This window comes from Crinia signifera, chromosome 7 (genome assembly GCF_055691185.1).
Source record: "Crinia signifera chromosome 7, ASM5569118v1, whole genome shotgun sequence".
Classification (NCBI taxonomy): domain Eukaryota; kingdom Metazoa; phylum Chordata; class Amphibia; order Anura; family Myobatrachidae; genus Crinia; species Crinia signifera.
In genome coordinates this window covers 99,805,637-99,825,145 of record NC_139223.1, presented here as the reverse complement: position 1 = coordinate 99,825,145, position 19,509 = coordinate 99,805,637, and the positions used below count along the sequence as shown (strand labels likewise).

The 19,509-nt window shown below is 45.4% G+C and overlaps 1 protein-coding gene across 4 annotated transcripts in view; it reads right to left on the bottom strand.

Moving 5' to 3' along the window:
• LOC146020418 (coiled-coil domain-containing protein 14-like) overlaps nt 1–17,009 on the bottom strand; it is a 135,475-nt gene extending 118,466 nt beyond the window's left edge. Inside the window, exon 1 of one of the 4 annotated variants that reach the window (XM_083153533.1) lies at nt 16,833–17,009. Coding sequence is in view for 3 of the 4 variants with exons in the window: in XM_083153539.1 (XP_083009665.1) it covers nt 16,227–16,236 (10 nt within the window). In the remaining variant the exon portion in view is untranslated. Of the gene's footprint in view, nt 1–16,226; nt 16,369–16,832 lie in introns of those variants that run through there. The other 3 variants (XM_083153539.1, XM_083153538.1, XM_083153532.1) reach the window with 3 other exon arrangements.
• Between the last annotated feature and the right edge of the window lie 2,500 nt (nt 17,010–19,509).

The following is a 19,509-nucleotide window of genomic DNA, read 5'->3' as shown; positions in this document are numbered from 1 at the left end:
GAGCAGCTGAGACCCCCCCAAATGATTGATCCCGTATGGACCCCACCACCAGACAATTTTGAGCCCCAGGTTCCTGAGTTTTTGGCCATCCCAGGAATCCAATTTGATTCAACAGGTCTCAGAGAAATTGACTTTTTCAAATTATTTTTCTCTGATGATTTTCTAAATTTAATGGTGGACCAAAGTAATTTATATGCCCAGCAGTTTATTGCTCAAAACCCCACGTCATCATTTGCTAGGTGGACCCCTGTAGATGCAGTAGAGATGATGACGTTTTGGGGTCCGGTGTTACATATGGGCATAGTAAAAAAGCCAGAAATTAGGCAATATTGGAGTACAGATGTTCTGTACAGCACCCCATTTTACCGTATGGCCATGACTCAGACTCGTTTTGAGATAATCCTTAAATTTTTACATTACACCGATAATGCACAGTGCCCACCCAGAGATGATCCCACCTTTGACCGGCTATTCAAAGTCAGGCCGGTCATTGATCATTTCAGTGCCAAATTTGCAGAGATGTACATCCCTGAAAAATTTATTTGTATCGACGAGTCCCTTATACATTTTAAAGGAAGGGTTAAATTCCGCCAGTACCTTCCCAGTAAGAGGGCAAGGTATGGCATAAAAATGTATAAACTGTGTGAAAGCACCTCAGGGTACACCCACAGGTTTAGGGTATATGAAGGGAATGATTCAAGAATTGAACCGCCAGAATGCCCCCCCTCCCTCGTAGGTGTTAGTGGAAAAATTGTCTGGGATTTAGTGTACCCCTTCCTGGATAAAGGTTATCACCTCTATGTGGATAACTTTTGCACTAGCATCCCCCTGTTTAAGGCCCTTGGTTCAAGAGGTACAGAAGCTTGCGGTACTGTGCGCAAGAACCAAAGAGGCCTCCCAAAAACGCACATTGCCCAAGTACTGAGAAGGGGTGAAAGCAGGGGAATATGCACCGAAAATATGTTGTTGGTCAAATATAAGGACAAGAGGGATGTCCTTATACTGACAACAATTCATGGAGACAGTACCACCTCCATCCCTGTACGAGGTACCAGTACCCACACCTCAAAACCTAATTGTATCCTAGATTACAATAAGTACATGGGCGGAGTGGATCTTTCAGATCAGGTACTGAAGCCGTACAGTGCCCTGCGGAAAACAAAAATCTGGTACAAGAAGCTGGCCGTGTATATCATCCAGATGGCACTGTATAACGCTTACGTGCTATTCCGTTCTACCAGCCAGAGGGGGACATTTATGCACTTTCAAGAGGAAGTCATAAAGGGCCTAATATTTGGGAACCAGCAGGCAGAGGGCCCCAGTACTTCTAGTACTGGCCCCCGTATTGTACCAGGGCAGCATTTTCCTAACGAAATCCCCTCCACTGCAAGAAAGGGCAGGACACAAAAAAGGTGCAAAGTTTGCTATAAAAAGGGAATAAGAAAGGATACTATTTTCCACTGTGAAACTTGCCCCGACAAACCCGGCCTATGTATAAAGGAGTGTTTTAAAATATACCACACATCTATGGATTATTAGGTTAATCATTTCACCGTGCTTCGGGGGTCTTGCTAATGCCACATAGCACCCACCATTCATTCCACCAGAATCTGAGCTGCAAAATTCAAAAATCACTCCTTCCCTTCTGAGTCCTGCCATGCACCCAACTGGTATTTTTTGGTCACATGTGAGGCATTGCCGTACTCGGAAGAAATTGGGGCACAGATTTTGGGGTGCTTTGTCTCCTTCATTCCTTGTGAAAATGAAAAATTTTGAGCCAGAACTGCATTTTTGTGTAAAAAAATGTAATTTTTCATTTGCACAGCCCAGTTGTATCAAAATTGGTAAAACCCCTGGGGGTTTGAAATGTACACTGTACCCCTAGATGAATTCCCTGAGGGGTGTAGTTTGCAAAATGGGGTCACTTGTGGGGGGGTTCCACTGTATTGGTGCTTTGGGGGTCTTGCTAATGCGACATAGCACCCACCAACATTCCACCAGAATCTGTGTTGCAAAATCCAAATATCACTCCTTCCCTTCTGAGTCCTGCCATTTTTTGGTCACACATGAGGCATTGCCGTACTCGGGAGAAATTGGGGCACAGATTTTGGGGTGCTTTGTCTCCTTCATTCCTTGTGAAAATGAAAAATTTTGAGCCAGAACTGCATTTTTGTGTAAAAAATTTAATTTTTCATTTTCACTGCCCAGTTGTACCACAATTGGTGAAACCCCTGGGGGTTTGAAATGTACACTATACCCCTAGATGAATTCCCTGAGGGGTGTAGTTTGCAAAATGGGGTCACTTGTGGGGGGGGTTCCACTGTATTGGTGCTTCGGGGGTCTTGCTAATGCGACATAGCACCCACCAACATTCCACCAGAATCTGAGCTGCAAAATCCAAAAATCACTCCTTCCCTTCTGAGTCCTGCCATGCACCCAAATGGTATTTTTTGGTCACATGTGAGGCATTGCCGTACTCGGGAGAAATTGGGGCACAGATTTTGGGATGCTTTGTCTCCTTCATTCCTTGTGAAAATGAAAAATTTTGAGCCAGAACTGCATTTTTGTGTAAAAAATGTAATTTTTCATTTTCACTGCCCAGTTGTATCAAAATTGGTGAAACCCTTGGGGGTTTGAAATGTACACTATACCCCTAGATGAATTCCCTGAGGGGTGTAGTTTGCAAAATGGGGTCACTTGTGGGGGGGTTCCACTGTATTGGTGCTTCGGGGGTCTTGCTAATGCGACATAGCACCCACCAACATTCCACCAGAATCTGTGTTGCAAAATCCAAATATCACTCCTTCCCTTCTGAGTCCTGCCATGCACCCAAATGGTATTTTTTGGTCACATGTGAGGCATTGCCGTACTCGGGAGAAATTGGGGCACAGATTTTGGGATGCTTTGTCTCCTTCATTCCTTGTGAAAATGAAAAATTTTGAGCCAGAACTGCATTTTTGTGTAAAAAATGTAATTTTTCATTTTCACTGCCCAGTTGTATCAAAATTGGTGAAACCCTTGGGGGTTTGAAATGTACACTATACCCCTAGATGAATTCCCTGAGGGGTGTAGTTTGCAAAATGGGGTCACTTGTGGGGGGGTTCCACTGTATTGGTGCTTCGGGGGTCTTGCTAATGCGACATAGCACCCACCAACATTCCACCAGAATCTGTGTTGCAAAATCCAAATATCACTCCTTCCCTTCTGAGTCCTGCCATGCACCCAAATGGTATTTTTTGGTCACATGTGAGGCATTGCCGTACTCGGGAGAAATTGGGGCACAGATTTTGGGATGCTTTGTCTCCTTCATTCCTTGTGAAAATGAAAAATTTTGAGCCAGAACTGCATTTTTGTGTAAAAAATTTAATTTTTCATTTTCACTGCCCAGTTGTATCAAAATTGGTGAAACCCTTGGGGGTTTGAAATGTACACTATACCCCTAGATGAATTCCCTGAGGGGTGTAGTTTGCAAAATGGGGTCACTTGTGGGGGGGTTCCACTGTATTGGTGCTTCGGGGGTCTTGCTAATGCGACATAGCACCCACCAACATTCCACCAGAATCTGAGCTGCAAAATCCAAAAATCACTCCTTCCCTTCTGAGTCCTGCCATGCACCCAAATGGTATTTTTTGGTCACATGTGAGGCATTGCCGTACTCGGGAGAAATTGGGGCACAGATTTTGGGGTGCTTTGTCTCCTTCATTCCTTGTGAAAATGAAAAATTTTGAGCCAGAACTGCATTTTTGTGTAAAAAATGTAATTTTTCATTTTCACTGCCCAGTTGTACCACAATTGGTGAAACCCCTGGGGGTTTGAAATGTACACTATACCCCTAGATGAATTCCCTGAGGGGTGTAGTTTGCAAAATGGGGTCACTTGTGGGGGGGTTCCTAACTTTTAGCATCTTATGGTGCCTAGAAACCTACATGGTGCCTAAAAAATAATCTCATAAAAAGGAGGCTCCAAAATCAAGTAGGTGCTCCTTCTATTATGAAGCCTGTGGTTTGGTCAACGTGCACACTAGGGCCACATATAGGATATTTATGAAAACAAAAGAATTGGGGGAATCAATTTTTAGTCACATTTCTCTAGTAAAATCTACTGTGTTCCTTAGAAAAATGTATTAAAATTGCAAATCTGCAAAAAAAATTAAATTTTGAAATTTCACCTACACTTTGTTTTAATTCCTGTGAAACACCTAAAGGGTTAACAAACTTCCAAAATGCTGTTTTGAATACTGTGAGGGGTGCAGTTTTTGAAATGGCATCATTTATGGGGGTGTCTCACATACAAGTCCCTCAAAGTCACATCAGAACTGAACTGGTCCCTAAAAAAATCAGTGTTTGAAATTTTCTTGAAAATTTGCTATTCATATTTTAAGCCTCCTAGTGTCCAAAAAAATTAAAAGGAGGCTGAAATAATGATGGAAACATAAAGTAGACATATGGTCTATGTTAGTTATTAACTATTTTGAGTGGTATGATTATTTGTCTCACAAGCAGAAAATTTAACATTTTGAAAATTGCTAAATTTTCCATTTTTTTACGACATTTTGGTATTTTTCACAAAAAAACACATACTGTATCGACCCAAATTTACCACTAACTTGAAGTACAATGTGTCACGAGAAAACAATCTCAAAATCACTGGGATAAGTAAAAGCAAAAAAAAGTTATCCCCACTTAAGTGATACATGTCAGATTTGAAAAAAAGGGCTCTGTCAGGAAGGCAAAAACTGGCTGCGTCAGGAAGGGGTTAATTAGGGCCGGTTAGTAAATTAGAAATTCCTATTCATATTCTATCTGGAATACAAATGCCGTATATCGGCCAAAGTAAACTCGAAAAATACCAATTTACGGCCGTACATGACCAGAAATGGCTACCAATAGGCGTGTTTGTAGCCATTTCTTCTTACTAATCAACCCAAGAAACATATAAAATAAAAAACAGAATCACATGCAATAGCAAAGGGGTGATATATTTGCTACAATGTGGGTGCAACAAACAATATGTGGGACGTACAACAAGACCCCTAAAAACAAGAATCAGCGAGCACATCCGGAATATCACCAAAAAGAACGAGGAACACAATCTATCTAAGCACTTTTCAAATCACCACAACGGTAATCCAAGATCACTGACATTTATAGGCATTGCAGAAGTTCAAAACAACTGGAGGGGAGGAGACTTTACACATAAAATTAACAAACTTGAACTCAAATACATGTATGAATTGAAAACACTGAAACCGCGGGGACTGAACCTTGACAATGAAGTGAAAGCAATAATAGGGAAAAAATGACATATAGATGACAGTTGAGAGGGATGACCCCCCAACAGACAGACACTCATTTATTTGACAATTGACGTACATATGACAGTTGAGAGGGATGACCCCCCAACAGACAGAAATTCACTTAATTAACAATTGAGATGGGTGACTTCACAATAAGCTGAGATTCTAATAAAATAACAAAATCCGTATTGGCATCAATACAGCAACAATTATCCTATAATTTTCAGCATTAAAATAAAATAATAAAACCCAATAAAAAAAACATTAATTAATAAATTAGTCCATACCAATTAGATGTATGAACACCGCGAGTAATAACACCCATTACCAATAATGAAGCAACAGTTTGACTACTAAGTAACGATAACAATATTAAAATCCATTATTTGCACACCACAATGAATAGAAGAATTAATAACAATGTAATTAACTGAGCAGCAGTGGACACCATACGTAACAGCAGACTGACTCATGCACGTATTGGCCCAATCAGAGACAGAACACCAGAGCCAATCAAAAAATAGAAGAGCAAAATGGAGGGACATTTAAAACCAGAGACATATCACACCAACCATCTCCCTAGAAGAAGGCAAAGATAGCCGAAACGCGTTGGAGGGTATACATACAGAACTGAAACAAATCCTGCAACAAAGAGCCACAGCCGAGGACCGACATCCGTGACCATCACAGCATCCAGCAGCCGGCGGGCGCATACGCCGCTACGCTAACAGAAGCCGCGACGAGACAGACAGCACTTGGTGTAACGGCAGCGGTGAGTATACATGAGAGGGAGAGCGGGTTGCAGCAGTGAGGTCCTGTAATTGAGAGAAACGGTCACCGCAAAGGATCCGCTCAGCGTCCTGACACGGTGAGCCGCGACCACTCAGCCAGACGGGCAGCAACATCTGTACATCCCGTGTCTCGGTCAGCAGTGCACCGCACTTAGCTGCTGGTGCCGAACGGGATACAGACGGAGCTTCACCTATCCGGGACCCCTAGCTCCCCAAGCCACCTCCTAAAGTGCCACCGCTCCCGAACACTTAAGGTACCAGAACACTGTACAGAACGTTACATCATAAGGATTACAAATAGCGGGACGCCGCTGAACTTACTCACTACACTCAAGTTACTTATTTCCCAATATTAGGACAAATATTGCGCACTCGCCTCCAGAGCGGTAACACACCACGCAATTCATCTGACAATCGGCATCATAATTGGTTGCACGATTCTCATTTCCACTATCATGTGCTGTCGGTTCATTAACATCATTTTGAAGCGGTAACATTTGTTTAAAAGTATCCAGATTATTTGTGATATATTTATGTATATACAATTTTTTTCATTTTTTCGTTTTTCTTATTCCTCCTTTGTATAGTTTAATTGCCCTTGAAGGAATACATACTCTCCAGCCTCATTGACTGGACACTGTATTGAAAAGAGCATTTGTTCTATGCATTATTATTTTTTGCACAACAATAAAAATCATTTATTTTACCCAACCATTGGTAGAATCTTAGTGACAGAGCGCAGCACTAAACCAATCTCTGTATATGATTATTTAAAAATCAACTGTATTTGGCCCAATACACTTATATAGGTGTACTATGGCAGAACTATTAAAAGCAGCTGTAAGTGCGCACACACTATACGATACATCAGTAATGATATGCACGATAACTATATAGTTAATGACGTACCATGGATATCATCTCATTTGTACGCACTGTATCATTAATGATGCCCATTCTCACGGGTCATTAACTATATCATCTGGCACCTGAACCGGGGGTGGTGGGGGGGAATGAGTTTGAATGTATCACTGATTGATATTATTAAGTTTGTATGCACTCCATATCATTTGCCTGGGAGCTCATCCGATATAGTTGACAATATCACATTAGAGCCATTGATTACAGAATGGTGAGTTCATAGACCAGGATACTAGAAAGATCTAAGACATGTCTGATTTTTGTGCTATACATCTGTCAGTCCATGTTACTAGACCAGCATGGTTACAAACTGTTTCAAAACCTATCAATGTAGCAGCACTTTGAGTACCCACTGTATGCAGAAGATTCCACAGGGTGTGCTGTGCGTATATGCCACATAAGTATATAAATGAATGATTAAAACTTTGCACACTACCATATCATCTTAATAATCATCTTAGGTGGTATGGTCAGAAATCTTCCAGGCTCAGCTGCGCTGCTGCAATGGGCTTTCCCGTAAAATTTTCAGGCATACCACTATGCAATAGGTGAGCGCCAGTAATGCCTCCAGCTGTGCACCACTGGCGCACCAACTCTAGGCCCCCCCTCCATCACCTCCCCTCTGGAGCTCCCTTGCCGCTTCCCAAGGCACCAATCACTTCACAGCAGTGATGAAGGCGGCAGGCTCAGTAATGTTCGAGGCGGCTCAGGGGGACTCGGGAGTGCTCAGGAGCCCAAGCTCTCCCAAGCCGCCACAAACATCCCCGAGCCTGTGGTCGCTGCGGTGACTGGTGGCTGGGGAAGCAGGAGGGGAGCTCCGCTGGAGGTGAGGGTGGGCCCTACGTTCTGTGGTGGGTTATGCTGGGGCAGGACAAACCTGCCCTGGTAGGTTTGTCCTGCCCAAGCAAAACCCAACACTCAAGTTTGTATATCCGGAGAAATGGTGAAAGCAATAGTCCTGGATTGACCTATGATTTCAAGAGCTCAAGCCTCCCTGGCGTTTTTCTCCTTTTGTACTGGAACAATTAGGAATAATGCCGGTATCCCAATAAATAGAAGGTCCAGACGAATCAGGAAAATCAATACGTCGCTGGGAGAGTGGACTGGTCACACTGGATGGATGGATAGAATCAGCAATGGTTTAAATAAGCTCAACACGTTTCCCTGGATGTTATGTGTCCGGCTTCCTCAGGAGGAAGCCGGACACATAACATCCGGGGAAACGTGTTGAGCTTATTTAAACCATTGCTGATTCCATCCATCCAGTGTGACCAGTCCACTCTCCCAACGACGTATTGATTTTCCTGATTCGTCTGGAACTTCTATTTATTGGGATACTGGCATTATTTCTAATTGTTCCAGTACAAAAGGAGAAAAACGCCAAATAGGGAGGCTTGAGCTCTTATAGGGAGGGTCGTCCCTAGCGCACGTTAGGTGCACTATTAAAACATCTGCAAAAACGTAATCCCTCAAAGAAATGCACTTAATGCTCATACATTCATACATCTGCTCCTACGTACCTTTAATTAAACAATCTGTGTACAAGTATGAAAACCTGGACTAATAATGTGCCTTGGGGAACGTGGTTTGGAAAAACTGCTGTAATCTCTCCTTCGAGGTGCAAGTGGGGGGTGTGAATATGTTTTAATATGACCTAGAGGTGCAGAGACAGAAAGAAAACCCACCCCCTGCAAATCTGTAAGTGAATCACAAATGGATCACGAATTACCTGCAAATCCATATACAATTTACAAACCATCAAATGATATTGACAGTCTGTGCAAATCTGAGTAATCGGGCCCATACAGGGTGCGATTAATGTATGTGCTTTGAACTTGTAAGTTCAAAACGCATTGCATATAGTTCAAATTGCACCATGTTTCTTTGGTGCTTGCAATACAATGCTCCTGTGTACTTTATATTGCATAGTACAAAAAGAATGTGCAGGCAATATGTTTTGTACTACATCACTGTTGTAACACATTGTATAAGATATGAACTAATCACATAATGTATTTTAGTCCTAATTATATTCAGTTCAAATGGCATACAATTGAAATCTCATAGCACTGATGTTAAAATCACATCGCATTGCTTGGCAAATGATACAGAACTCATTGTATAGTTCAAATCGCACCTACAACACATCGCACCGTGTATGGGCACCTTAAGTCTGACCCTCCCACAACTCTGTAACAGAAACAGGCTGATCAAGGCCAGCACCGAAGCCACAGAGCCTCTCTGAAAAAACCTGCCCAAATTGAGAGGGGATTGCGATTAGATCCATATGACATTTCTTCAGTGGTCATCTGTAGAAATAAACTATTCCTAATGCTGTGTGTGTAATATTATGGTTACACGGTAGTCACTGATAAAACTTGGGATGAAAATCTCTCTCAGCCTCAGATGGGTGCCCAACATAACCTCCATTGTCAAAAACCCCAACAGCGGCTTTTTTTCCTGAGGCAACTGAAAAAAATAAACATTCTACAGGAGCTGCTGTGGCTCCTTTAAGGTGCGTACCTTGCTCAGGTGCCTTCCTAGAACAGGCTCACATCCAAACCAATATGTACTGTAGAGAACAGGCAGCACTCGTAGACCATGAATTAAGGTGAAAAAATGATGGCTTTAATAGCAACATTTTGGGGCTTGTACCCCTTTTTCTAGCCACACAAGGGATACAAGCCCTGAAACTCGCTATTTACCCCTTGAGTGGTGGGTTTTGCTGGGGCAGGACAAACATACCCGTGCAGGTTTGTCCTGCCCCAGCAAAACAGATCATAGCAAGCCGCCGGCCCCCCTCACCTCCTCTCCGGCGTTAATATGCCGCAGCTGCCCCAGCCGCCTGTCAGTCATCACACAGGCGGCAGGCTCGGGGATGTTTCGCAGCAGCTCGGGAGGACTTGGGTGCCTGGACTCTCCCGGGTACCCCCGAGCCGCCCCGAACATCCCCAAGCCTGCTGCCTACGTCACTACAGTATGTGATTAGCAGCTGGCAGCGGGGGAGCTTCGGCGTACGCTGGGTACACAGGAGCGGAGGGACCAACAGGAGGGTTGGGGGTGACCCCTAAAGGTAGTGCACCATGTGGTGCTCCGATGGAGGCACCACTAGCGCACACCTACTACATAGTGGTATGCCTGGAAATTTTCCGGGACAGCCCGCTGAGCCCGAAAAATTTCCGGCCATACCACTGAAGTGGTTAAATCCCCAATTTCTTCACCTGAATGCATGGGCCAGCATTCAATGCAATTTTTCACTATGTGCAGCAAATCCTTTCACTGCACAGTCGAAGGGTTCCGGAGGGCTGGAGCATTCGCTGACAACCCTCCCTTTCCCCCTATTGTACACCTCAGGGGCTCGCTACCCCTGATGGCGAATTTTAACCCCCCCAGTGAATGATGCAGAGAGCCGGGGGGACAGGGAAGGCAGGGAGCTGGAAGCCTCACTGCCTGCGCCAGAATGCGTGGGCGAGAAGGAGGGCTGGCGGGGACACCGGCAGCAGCAGCTGCCGCCCCTTGAGAGCTGGCAGGGGCGGCGGTGGAGGGAGCGATGCGCTGGTCCCGCATGTGCATATGTAATGAGCGGGACCATGCACAGTGAATATCTAATGAGCGGTTCCCCGCCCCCCACATTCCAGTTCACCTTAAAAAGATGTTAAATGCAAAACGATGAATCATTGTGAAAGCAGTTCTCCATCCTAGCATTGAATACACTCTCAGCAAATCACAGTGATAACCCCAGAAATACACCAGCAAATTGCAGCGAGCATGAAATGGAGAACTGGCCGGCATTCACTGTTCCTTTCGGCGAACAGTTAACATTGAATAGAGTGAATCAGATTTTCAGTGAAAAAGAGTCACCGCAGAGTGTGAAAACAGCCTGATTCGCCGTAAAAAATGGTGAATCCTGAGCATTGAATACTGGCCATTGATAGAGACCTCCTTGGGTATATAGTGGCATAGTCATATGGGGAATAGATAAGAATTCCTTTGCCCCAGAGGGTCACGCAAAGCTTATATGAGCTAATAAGTTTTACAATAAGTTAAATGTGATTTGCAAGATGGTCAGCTGATATTTAGCTTTGCAGCGTTTGCAAAATGCAGCTATGAAATTAGGAAATATAATGACCTACACCCAGGTTTCAGGAAGTACTGTATGTCCAGACACTGTCAACGGTCTCAGAAGGACCACAGAATCAGCTAAAACCAGAATTCGAACCATGTAAGGCATAAGGTACTTTCCAGACAAACAGCATTAGGGGGCAGGAATATGGGAGGTCTAGGGTAACTAAAGCTTACTGGAAAGCCACTCCTTTGTTACAAAATGGTAGTGCTTGCCAATGTTTGGCCTGTAATCCCTCCCCATTGGGGAGGGTCAAATATGAATATGTATGAATTTCCTGTAAGACCTGATAGCGTTTATCTTACTTAACATTATATTTCTTATAATATATTATGATTCCTACCAGTACAAAGTATTACAAGATCCATATCTGTACAAGGATTAGACAATGAATGTCTCATCTACAAGAAGCTGAAACAGTTAACATGAATGTATATCCTGTCTAAGATATATGTTCCACTAGATAATTCAATTATTATGGACAGAAACCATATGTGGAACACAGGTTGTGATAAACAAAAGACCCTTTCTATGTATGCTGGGGTTTCTAAGGAAATAACTGTGTATTCTGGTATATATATGAGAGAACCAGCACCAGAAATAAAGCCTTCTCTTCCAAGTCACTGTCGTCAGTTCCTTTGGTCCTGGAATATCTGAATACTTCTGCAGGTCGCATTACATCTCTTTCAGACCCTACCCCTGAAGGGAAGGGCATGCTTATACAGTATGTTCTCTTATAAAGACGTATGCTTTGCTATTAAACTTTAGAATACTTGCAATTATGATCCAACTTGTGTGGTATCTTATTCTTGTATTCTCCTGATCAGATCAGTAAAGGTAAGGTGTTCCAAAAGGTGTCTGAATATATCTAAGGTAATTATTACCGCTAATACCGAGTCTCTGAGTGCCGCCTGTGTGTGTGCAGTTAGATTTGTGTGAGTTATTTTTTTTCTGTGCAGGGAAATACTGACTGCTTTATTTTTACCCTGCAATTTAGATTTCAATTTTAACAACCCCACCCAAATTTAACTCTCTCTGCACATATTACATCTGCCCCACCTGCACTGCACATGGTTTTGCCCATTTTGAGAACAAATTTGTACTGCGATCCAATCTAAATAAGGGCCTAAGTCCGAAAGCTCTGGCTCTGTTAATCCTATTAAAGGGCTAGATGAAACCCGCTCGCCGTCCAACCTCTACAGTCACGGAAAAAGTCACAGAGGCCGGAACCTGCTTGCCATCCAACAGAGAGTGTGACAGAACGGAATCCACTCCTCGTCTGACCTCTCTCGGCCGTACCTTGGGTCGAGAACAGCCAGGCAGCGTTTGAGCGGACGCTGGCCGGCAATAGTTTGCACAATCCTGAAATCGAAATCTGACATTTTGTGGCCAAATCCTGGGATCCCACCGATCCTGATCCCGGAATTGGCAACCCTACTGTTGTTGTTAATGCCACACTTCTTTGTTTGGGGGCTCAGGATTGCAGGTAGGGATGGCAATCGACTATCGATGATTGCAAATCATCGATGGTTTATCGCCGATGTTGGATGGTTTTGTCATTGATGGTTTCCCACCATCGATGTCAAGCTTAACTGAATAGTTTAATTTTGCTGTTTTCCCCAAGGGGCTGGGACACAGAGCATAGCTCTGCCCCCGATGCCCGACCCCCATATTTTGGTTAGCCAATCTATCAAAGAAAATGGATTACCATCGATATGTAAAAACATTGATGATTATCCCTTGCATAGTAATGCATTAATCGATGGCCAGTTGCACTGTTGCCATCAATGGCAAATGCAATGATGGCCATCCCTAATTGCAGGCAGAGAGGAAAGCGGAGATGAAGCTGAACGGCATTCCGACAGTCATTACTCCGACGTCGGAATCCCGACTGCTCCCTCGTGGGGGTCCCCGACCCTCATAGAGGGAGAATAAAATAGGTGGCGAGCGCAGCTCGCCACCATGCCCACAGCGTTGCGAGCACAGCAAGCCCGCAAGGGGCTTCATTGCGCTCCACCCGCTGTGCAGTCGGGATTCCGATGTCGGAGTAATGACTGTCAGAATCCAGACTGTCGGTGTCTTATACCACACCCGAGCCGAACACGCACTGCCACTGATTATGAAATGGCGCCGAACAAAGACGCTGCTGCCAGCGTCACCTAGCGACTGTGCATGCGCCGGGTTACTGCTTATGCAGACATGTCCTGACATTGCTGTGTACACCCGAGCCAGGAGCTTCCTGGGGGTAATGGGCCTTCATGCTGCCAAGACACAGCTGGGAATGAATATAGAATTTTATGCATGTCTGGCTGTGTCTTGGCTTCACGACCGACCACTAGCCCCAGGAATTTCATTTTTACCCTTTTGGGGTAATTTACCCCGGTTCCCCGACCACTGTTCTATTACCACTCTACTCTCATGTGAAACTGCTCATCTCTTCCAATGGCTGGCTTCCTAGTAGTATGCCAGTTACTCCTTTACATATTGTGTATGGAGAATAGTGGTGCTAATTGTTTTTGAGGCATACTTGCCTACCTGACCCTCTCCATGTGGGAGAAAATGTTCTGTTCCTGTGCTTCCCTGGTAATGTAGGATTGCCATCACCTGTGGTGAAACACCTTTACCTAGCTCCCCATAGGTGATGGCAATCATACATTCCCAGGGAAGTCCAGGAACAGAGCATTTTCTCCCACATGGAGAGGGTCAGGTAGGCAAGCATACCTCCCAACATTACCCTGTCCAGGAGGGACACAATGGGTCAGGTAAGCAAGTATGCCTCAAAAACAATTAGCACCACTATTCCCATGAAAGTATGATTGCCATCACCTGTGGTGAAACACCTTTCTTATCAATTAACCAGGTTCAGCACAGGTGATGGCAATCATATATTCAGGAGGAAGGCCAGGAACAGAGCATTGTGTCCCTCCTGTAGAAGGTCATGTTGGGAGGTATGGGCAAGTATGTTTTGAGTTACTTTAAGTTCTGCATACCCTGTATTGTTCTAAGTATGTATGCAGTGGTAAACCACTTGCAATGCCTTTTAATGAAAATTTTATAATCCCCTTCAGTAGTCTGCATGACTCAGCAGTGTTCCCTCCACCACCATGTTGCATGGCTTTCAGCAGTGCTCCCACCTAGGGATGGACATCGATGGTCGATGTTTCAGAAACATCTGTGTTTTTCTTTCGATGTTAGTGGTTTTGCCATTTAATGGTGACCTTCCGATGTTTGTCACAATCGAATGCTAATCATTTGATTGTGTACCGATGGTGGCTTTTTTTTTGTAATTCCCAAAAGATATGCCTCCCCTGGCTGCTGTGTCTGTCACGGAAACTTCCTAGGTTCGTTGGAGGCTGTCTGACTTTCTCTCTGCTTCCCTCCCTCTCTATGGTTGCTGTAGCTGCTAGGCAACAGGGCCCACTGCTAGTTCTTATTGGCTCTCACTGACTCAGAGAGCCAATCAGAGCACAAACCTCACCCTGCAGCACCAGTCACTCAAACAGCAGCAAATTTCACAGACACACTGAGCTCTGGAGGATTCAGACAGGAGGAGACGTCACTGAATGTTATACCAGCTCAGGCAGGCTACAATAATAATAATAATAAGTACACAATACAACTAGCTACAGACTGAGCTCTGGAGGATCAGAGAGGAGGAGACAGTGACGTCACTGAATGTTATACCAGCTCAGGCAAGCTACAATAATAATAAGTACACAATACAACTAGCTACAGATATTTGTGAATGTCAGTCACATACAACACTCATTAATAAGCTGCATTAGTATTACCAGGCAGCAACCACTATATGATCATTAGTGAAGTGTTGGTCAGAGATTGTCTGTTTCTGTCAATATTGTGAGGAACAATATACACAGTCCTGGGGTACCAGTGGAATTGACCAAGCTAAAGGTGCCCATACACTGCTGCGAGTCCTCAGCCTGCAAGCTGCAGGGACCTTCCCGGCAGCACGGACACATGCGATCCGTTGTGATGGATGCATGCGTCCCTGCTTCCGGCCCGCCTCACCGCCAGGAGGAACGGGTGGACAGCCTTCCGGTCCGACCACCTGCTCGGGTCCGATGCGCACGGGACCCAACGGCATGTCAGGGAGAGGCGATTTGGTCCGATTTAACGGGTCGATTGGTCGCAATTGGCCAAAATCAACTCAGCGTAGGGGTACCTTAACTGTTTTTATATATAGTGAACTATTTTTTATATTACATGACCTGGTCGCTAGTGATTGGTCACTCAGCAACTGAATTGCTGGTTATCAGTATTTTACTGGTGACCAGCGATTCTAGCAAGTTCCTGCGACCAGCGACCGCTGGGCTGCGGTGGGAGCGCGCACACGGCGAAGGTCGCTAGGTATCACCGGCAATATGGTCACTAAGCGACCATATAGCTGACGATGGAAGCTAGAATCGCCTAGTGTGTAGCATTATTAGTGGTGCCCCCACAGATCCTGGCACCCTAGGCAGCTGCCTAATGGTAGAGCTGGCCCCGCTCATTGCAATATTTACCTCCACTATAAAAATGATGTGACCACTATATTATCATCTCCCTTATTTGTGTGTGTGTGTGTAGTTACACTTGCCTTAATAAATAGACATTTTCCTATCTGGAAAAATAGTGAAACCTAAAGTAATTTAGTTTACAATTTATCTAATTTTATTACATTTTGATTACTTGCTGTTAAAGTGTTAATAATGTGAACAAAATTAATATACTACTTCATCATTGGGCATTGTGTGAATATTATATATGTATATCATACATACAATGTCCACTGATAAAGTAATATGTTGCTCAGAGCCTGGGCCGTGCCACCAAACCCAATTACCACCTTACAAATGGCGATACAGGCTTTTGCGCATGCACTAGTCATATAACTAGTTTTCACCATCGAATACTTTTGATGTGATGGTTAGTTACCATCGCATCGAAAGTTTCAATGGTGGAAGCACTGCCATCATTTGATGGTTGGCTTCCGATGTCCATCCCTACAGTCCCAACGCCACCAGGCTGCATGGCTCTCAGCAGCGCTCCCACCCCTACCATGCTGCATGGCTCTCAGCAGCACTCCCTCCCCTACCTTGCTGCATGGCTCTCAGCAGTGCTTCTTCCTCTACGACGCCGCATGACTCTCAGCAGCACTGCCTACCATGCTGCATGACTCTCAGCAGCACTCCCTCCGCCACCAAGCTACATGATTCAGCAGTGCTCCCTCTGCCACCAAGCTACATGACTCCATACTTGCCTACCTAATGCTCTCCATGAGGGAGAAAATGCTCTGTTCCTGCACTTCCTGAGAAATGTATGATTGCCATCACCTGTGGTGAAACAAATTTCGTATCAATTAACTAGCTCACCACAGGTGATGGCAATCATACTTTATCAGGCATGTCCAGGAATACAGCATGGAGAGGGTCAGATAAGCAAGTTTGCATGACTCTCAGCAGCGATCCCACTGCCACTAGGCTGAATGACGCTCGAGTCAGCAGCGCTCTCCTACCCCCACGAGGCTACATGACTCTCAGCAGAGCTCCTCCAGTCCCTACTATCAGTCTGCACGTCTCTCAGTGCGCTCTCCGAGTCCTATCCGTCTGCACGTCATTCCGCTCGCTCTCTAACCAATCAGCACGTTACTCAGATTTCTAGATCCAATAACCCCTCTACCTGGATCCCCGGACCCCCTCACCCTGTCTCAAGCTCTCGCCATTCTTGTCACTCCAGCTGAATCTTCTGATTTCAGACGCAGGAGGAGTACGTCTCAGTCTCAGACGAAAATTTCCTATCTAGAGCGCGCCGGAAGTGTCGCCTTGGCGATCAACGACTGCCAGGTCCAGTGAGGTCCAGCCGCGGCAAGTGGCGGGAAGCGCTGTTTATTATTAGTGAAGTCGTTAAGAAATGGCCTGTATGCCGGTGTTTGTTTTTCTTTTTTATAGAGCAGATTCAACTTCATAGTGTGAAGTTGAACGCTATAGTTACCATTCATAAAGTGGAAGTATTAAGTTATTTGTTAGACCGCTCTGAAAGCAATCATTCCAGACACAAAAGTGTTACAGGCTATACAATGTAACAGGAAGTTTTCACGCTATGTAACCACAGCTCATAAACAATTATTTAATCTTCCATTTTTTAGTAACATTTAAGTGATAATACTATGTAGGAAGGAGACAATCGAAAACTTTGTTCCCAAACACTTGAAAACAGACAGTGAGTGATCAGTCAGACAAATTGTTTAATCGTTCTGATATAACAAATTTATCAAAGCATATACCGTATTTGCCGGCGTATAAGACGACCCCCCAACATTTCCACTCAAAATGTAGAGTTTGTTATATACTCGCCATATAAGACTACCCCCTCTTCCGCACACCTCCCTGTCACTAGCAGCTGTCTGGTCCCTTGAGTGGTTGGTTTTGCTGGGGCAGGACAAACCTATCAGGGCAGGTTTGTCCTGCCCCAGCAAAACCCACCACATAAAGTTTTAATACCCCCTCATCTGCAGCTTCCCTGCAGTGATGCCGCTGTCCTCCCCCCAGGCATAAATACCAACATATACCGGTATTCATTAAAGGGTACCTCTCCTCACCCCCCCCCCCCCCCCCGCCCCTTCTTATGCATACGGTACCGTACCTTAATAATAAAAGATAGCAGTACGGTATTTGTCTGCAGCGTTTTATTCAGCCTAACGGCCTGTCAGATTGCACATTTGATGTCGGCGGCAGGCTTGGGTGTTTTCGGCGGGGCTCGTGGGGACTCGTGTGCCTGAGCGCTCCCAAGTCCCCCCCGAGCATACCCGAGCCTCGCCGACGTCACTGCAGGCTCGGGTATTTTCGGGGGGACTCGGGAGCGCTCAGGCACACGAGTCCCGCCGAAAACACCGAGCCTGCCGCCGACATCAAATGCGCAATCTGACAGGCCGTTAAGCTGAAGAAAACGCTGCAGACAAATACCGTACTGCTATCTTTTATTATTAAGGTACGGTACCGTATGCATAAGAAGGGGGGCGGCGAGGAGAGGTACCCTTTAATGAATATATGCCACACCCGGCATATAAGGCGACATCACGCCGTGCACCCGGCGTATAAGATGACCCCCCACTAGAAGGCAAATTTTTATGGGCTAAAAAGTCGTCTTATACGCCGGAAAATACGGTATTTTTTTTCTGTTTTCCTGCATTTGGGTGGAAATTTTTGATTGTCATATGCTCCCATACATGTCCAGGTTTTTGTTCTCACCAGATAGATCAGACGGCTGCCGGACGGGGTCCCGACAGTCGGTATCCCGACAGTCATTAACTCAACGTCGGGATCCCGACGGTTAAAACACTGACGGCCGGGTTCCCGACGGCCGTCGGCTATTTTCCCTCGTGGGGGTCCACGACCCCATAGAGGGAGAATAGAATAGGTGGCGAGCGTAGCTCGCCACCGTGCCCGCTGCGTGGCGAGCGCAGCGAGCCCGCAAGGGGCTTTGTTGCACTGTCTGAGACCAAGCAGTCGGGATAATGACTGTCGGGATAATGACTGTCGGGATCCCGACGTCGGGATAATGACTGTCGGGATCCCGACTGTCGGTGAATCATACCACACCCGATCAGACATATAGGGTGACATTCTATGGGATGAGATAAATGTGCATTTTTTTATCTCGCACCACATCGCTGCTCTTCGCACTTTTTTCATTCACATTTTTTGGTAATAATTCGCATATTTAATGGGATGCGATTTTGAGGCTGAAAAGTGCGATGTAGTGCGATTTGCGGCGAAGTGGTGCGATTTTATGACACAAAAAAGTGTGATTTCTTCCGCCGGTCATGTGCGAGTTTTGGACCAAACGGAGTGCGATTTACAAGACTATCTCCGCATGACTAAGAACCCCCTAACCTATTGGCCCACTTCTGTCCCCTCCATTATGCATCACACCCCCTATATAAAGGGGCACTGGCGCCATTTCACTCTTTGATAGGAAGTAAGGAGCATGGAGAGGAGCAGTGGCAGTGTGAGCAGAGGAAGAGGTGTTGGTGGCAGAATGAGGAGTGGCAGAGGGAGCAGTGGCAGAAGGAGCAGTGGCAGCAGCCAGCCAAGTGGGAGAGGCAGCAGAGGACTGCTGAGGTCGTCCTCCATTACAGGCAGTGGCAGCAGTGTGGCAGGCAGCATGGCCACAGCAAGGCCAGCGCCAGACCAGGCCCTGGCGGACCAGCCCCAGCAGGAGGAGGTGGAGGATCCGCTGGCATCCCCATCCTATACCCAGGACCTATTCCATACCCCAGAGCAGCTGCAGGAGGGCCACATGTCAGAGGTGGAGGAAGATGGAGGTGAGGAGGAGGAAGACACTGGCATGGAGGAGGAGGGGTACATGGCTGGAGTAGA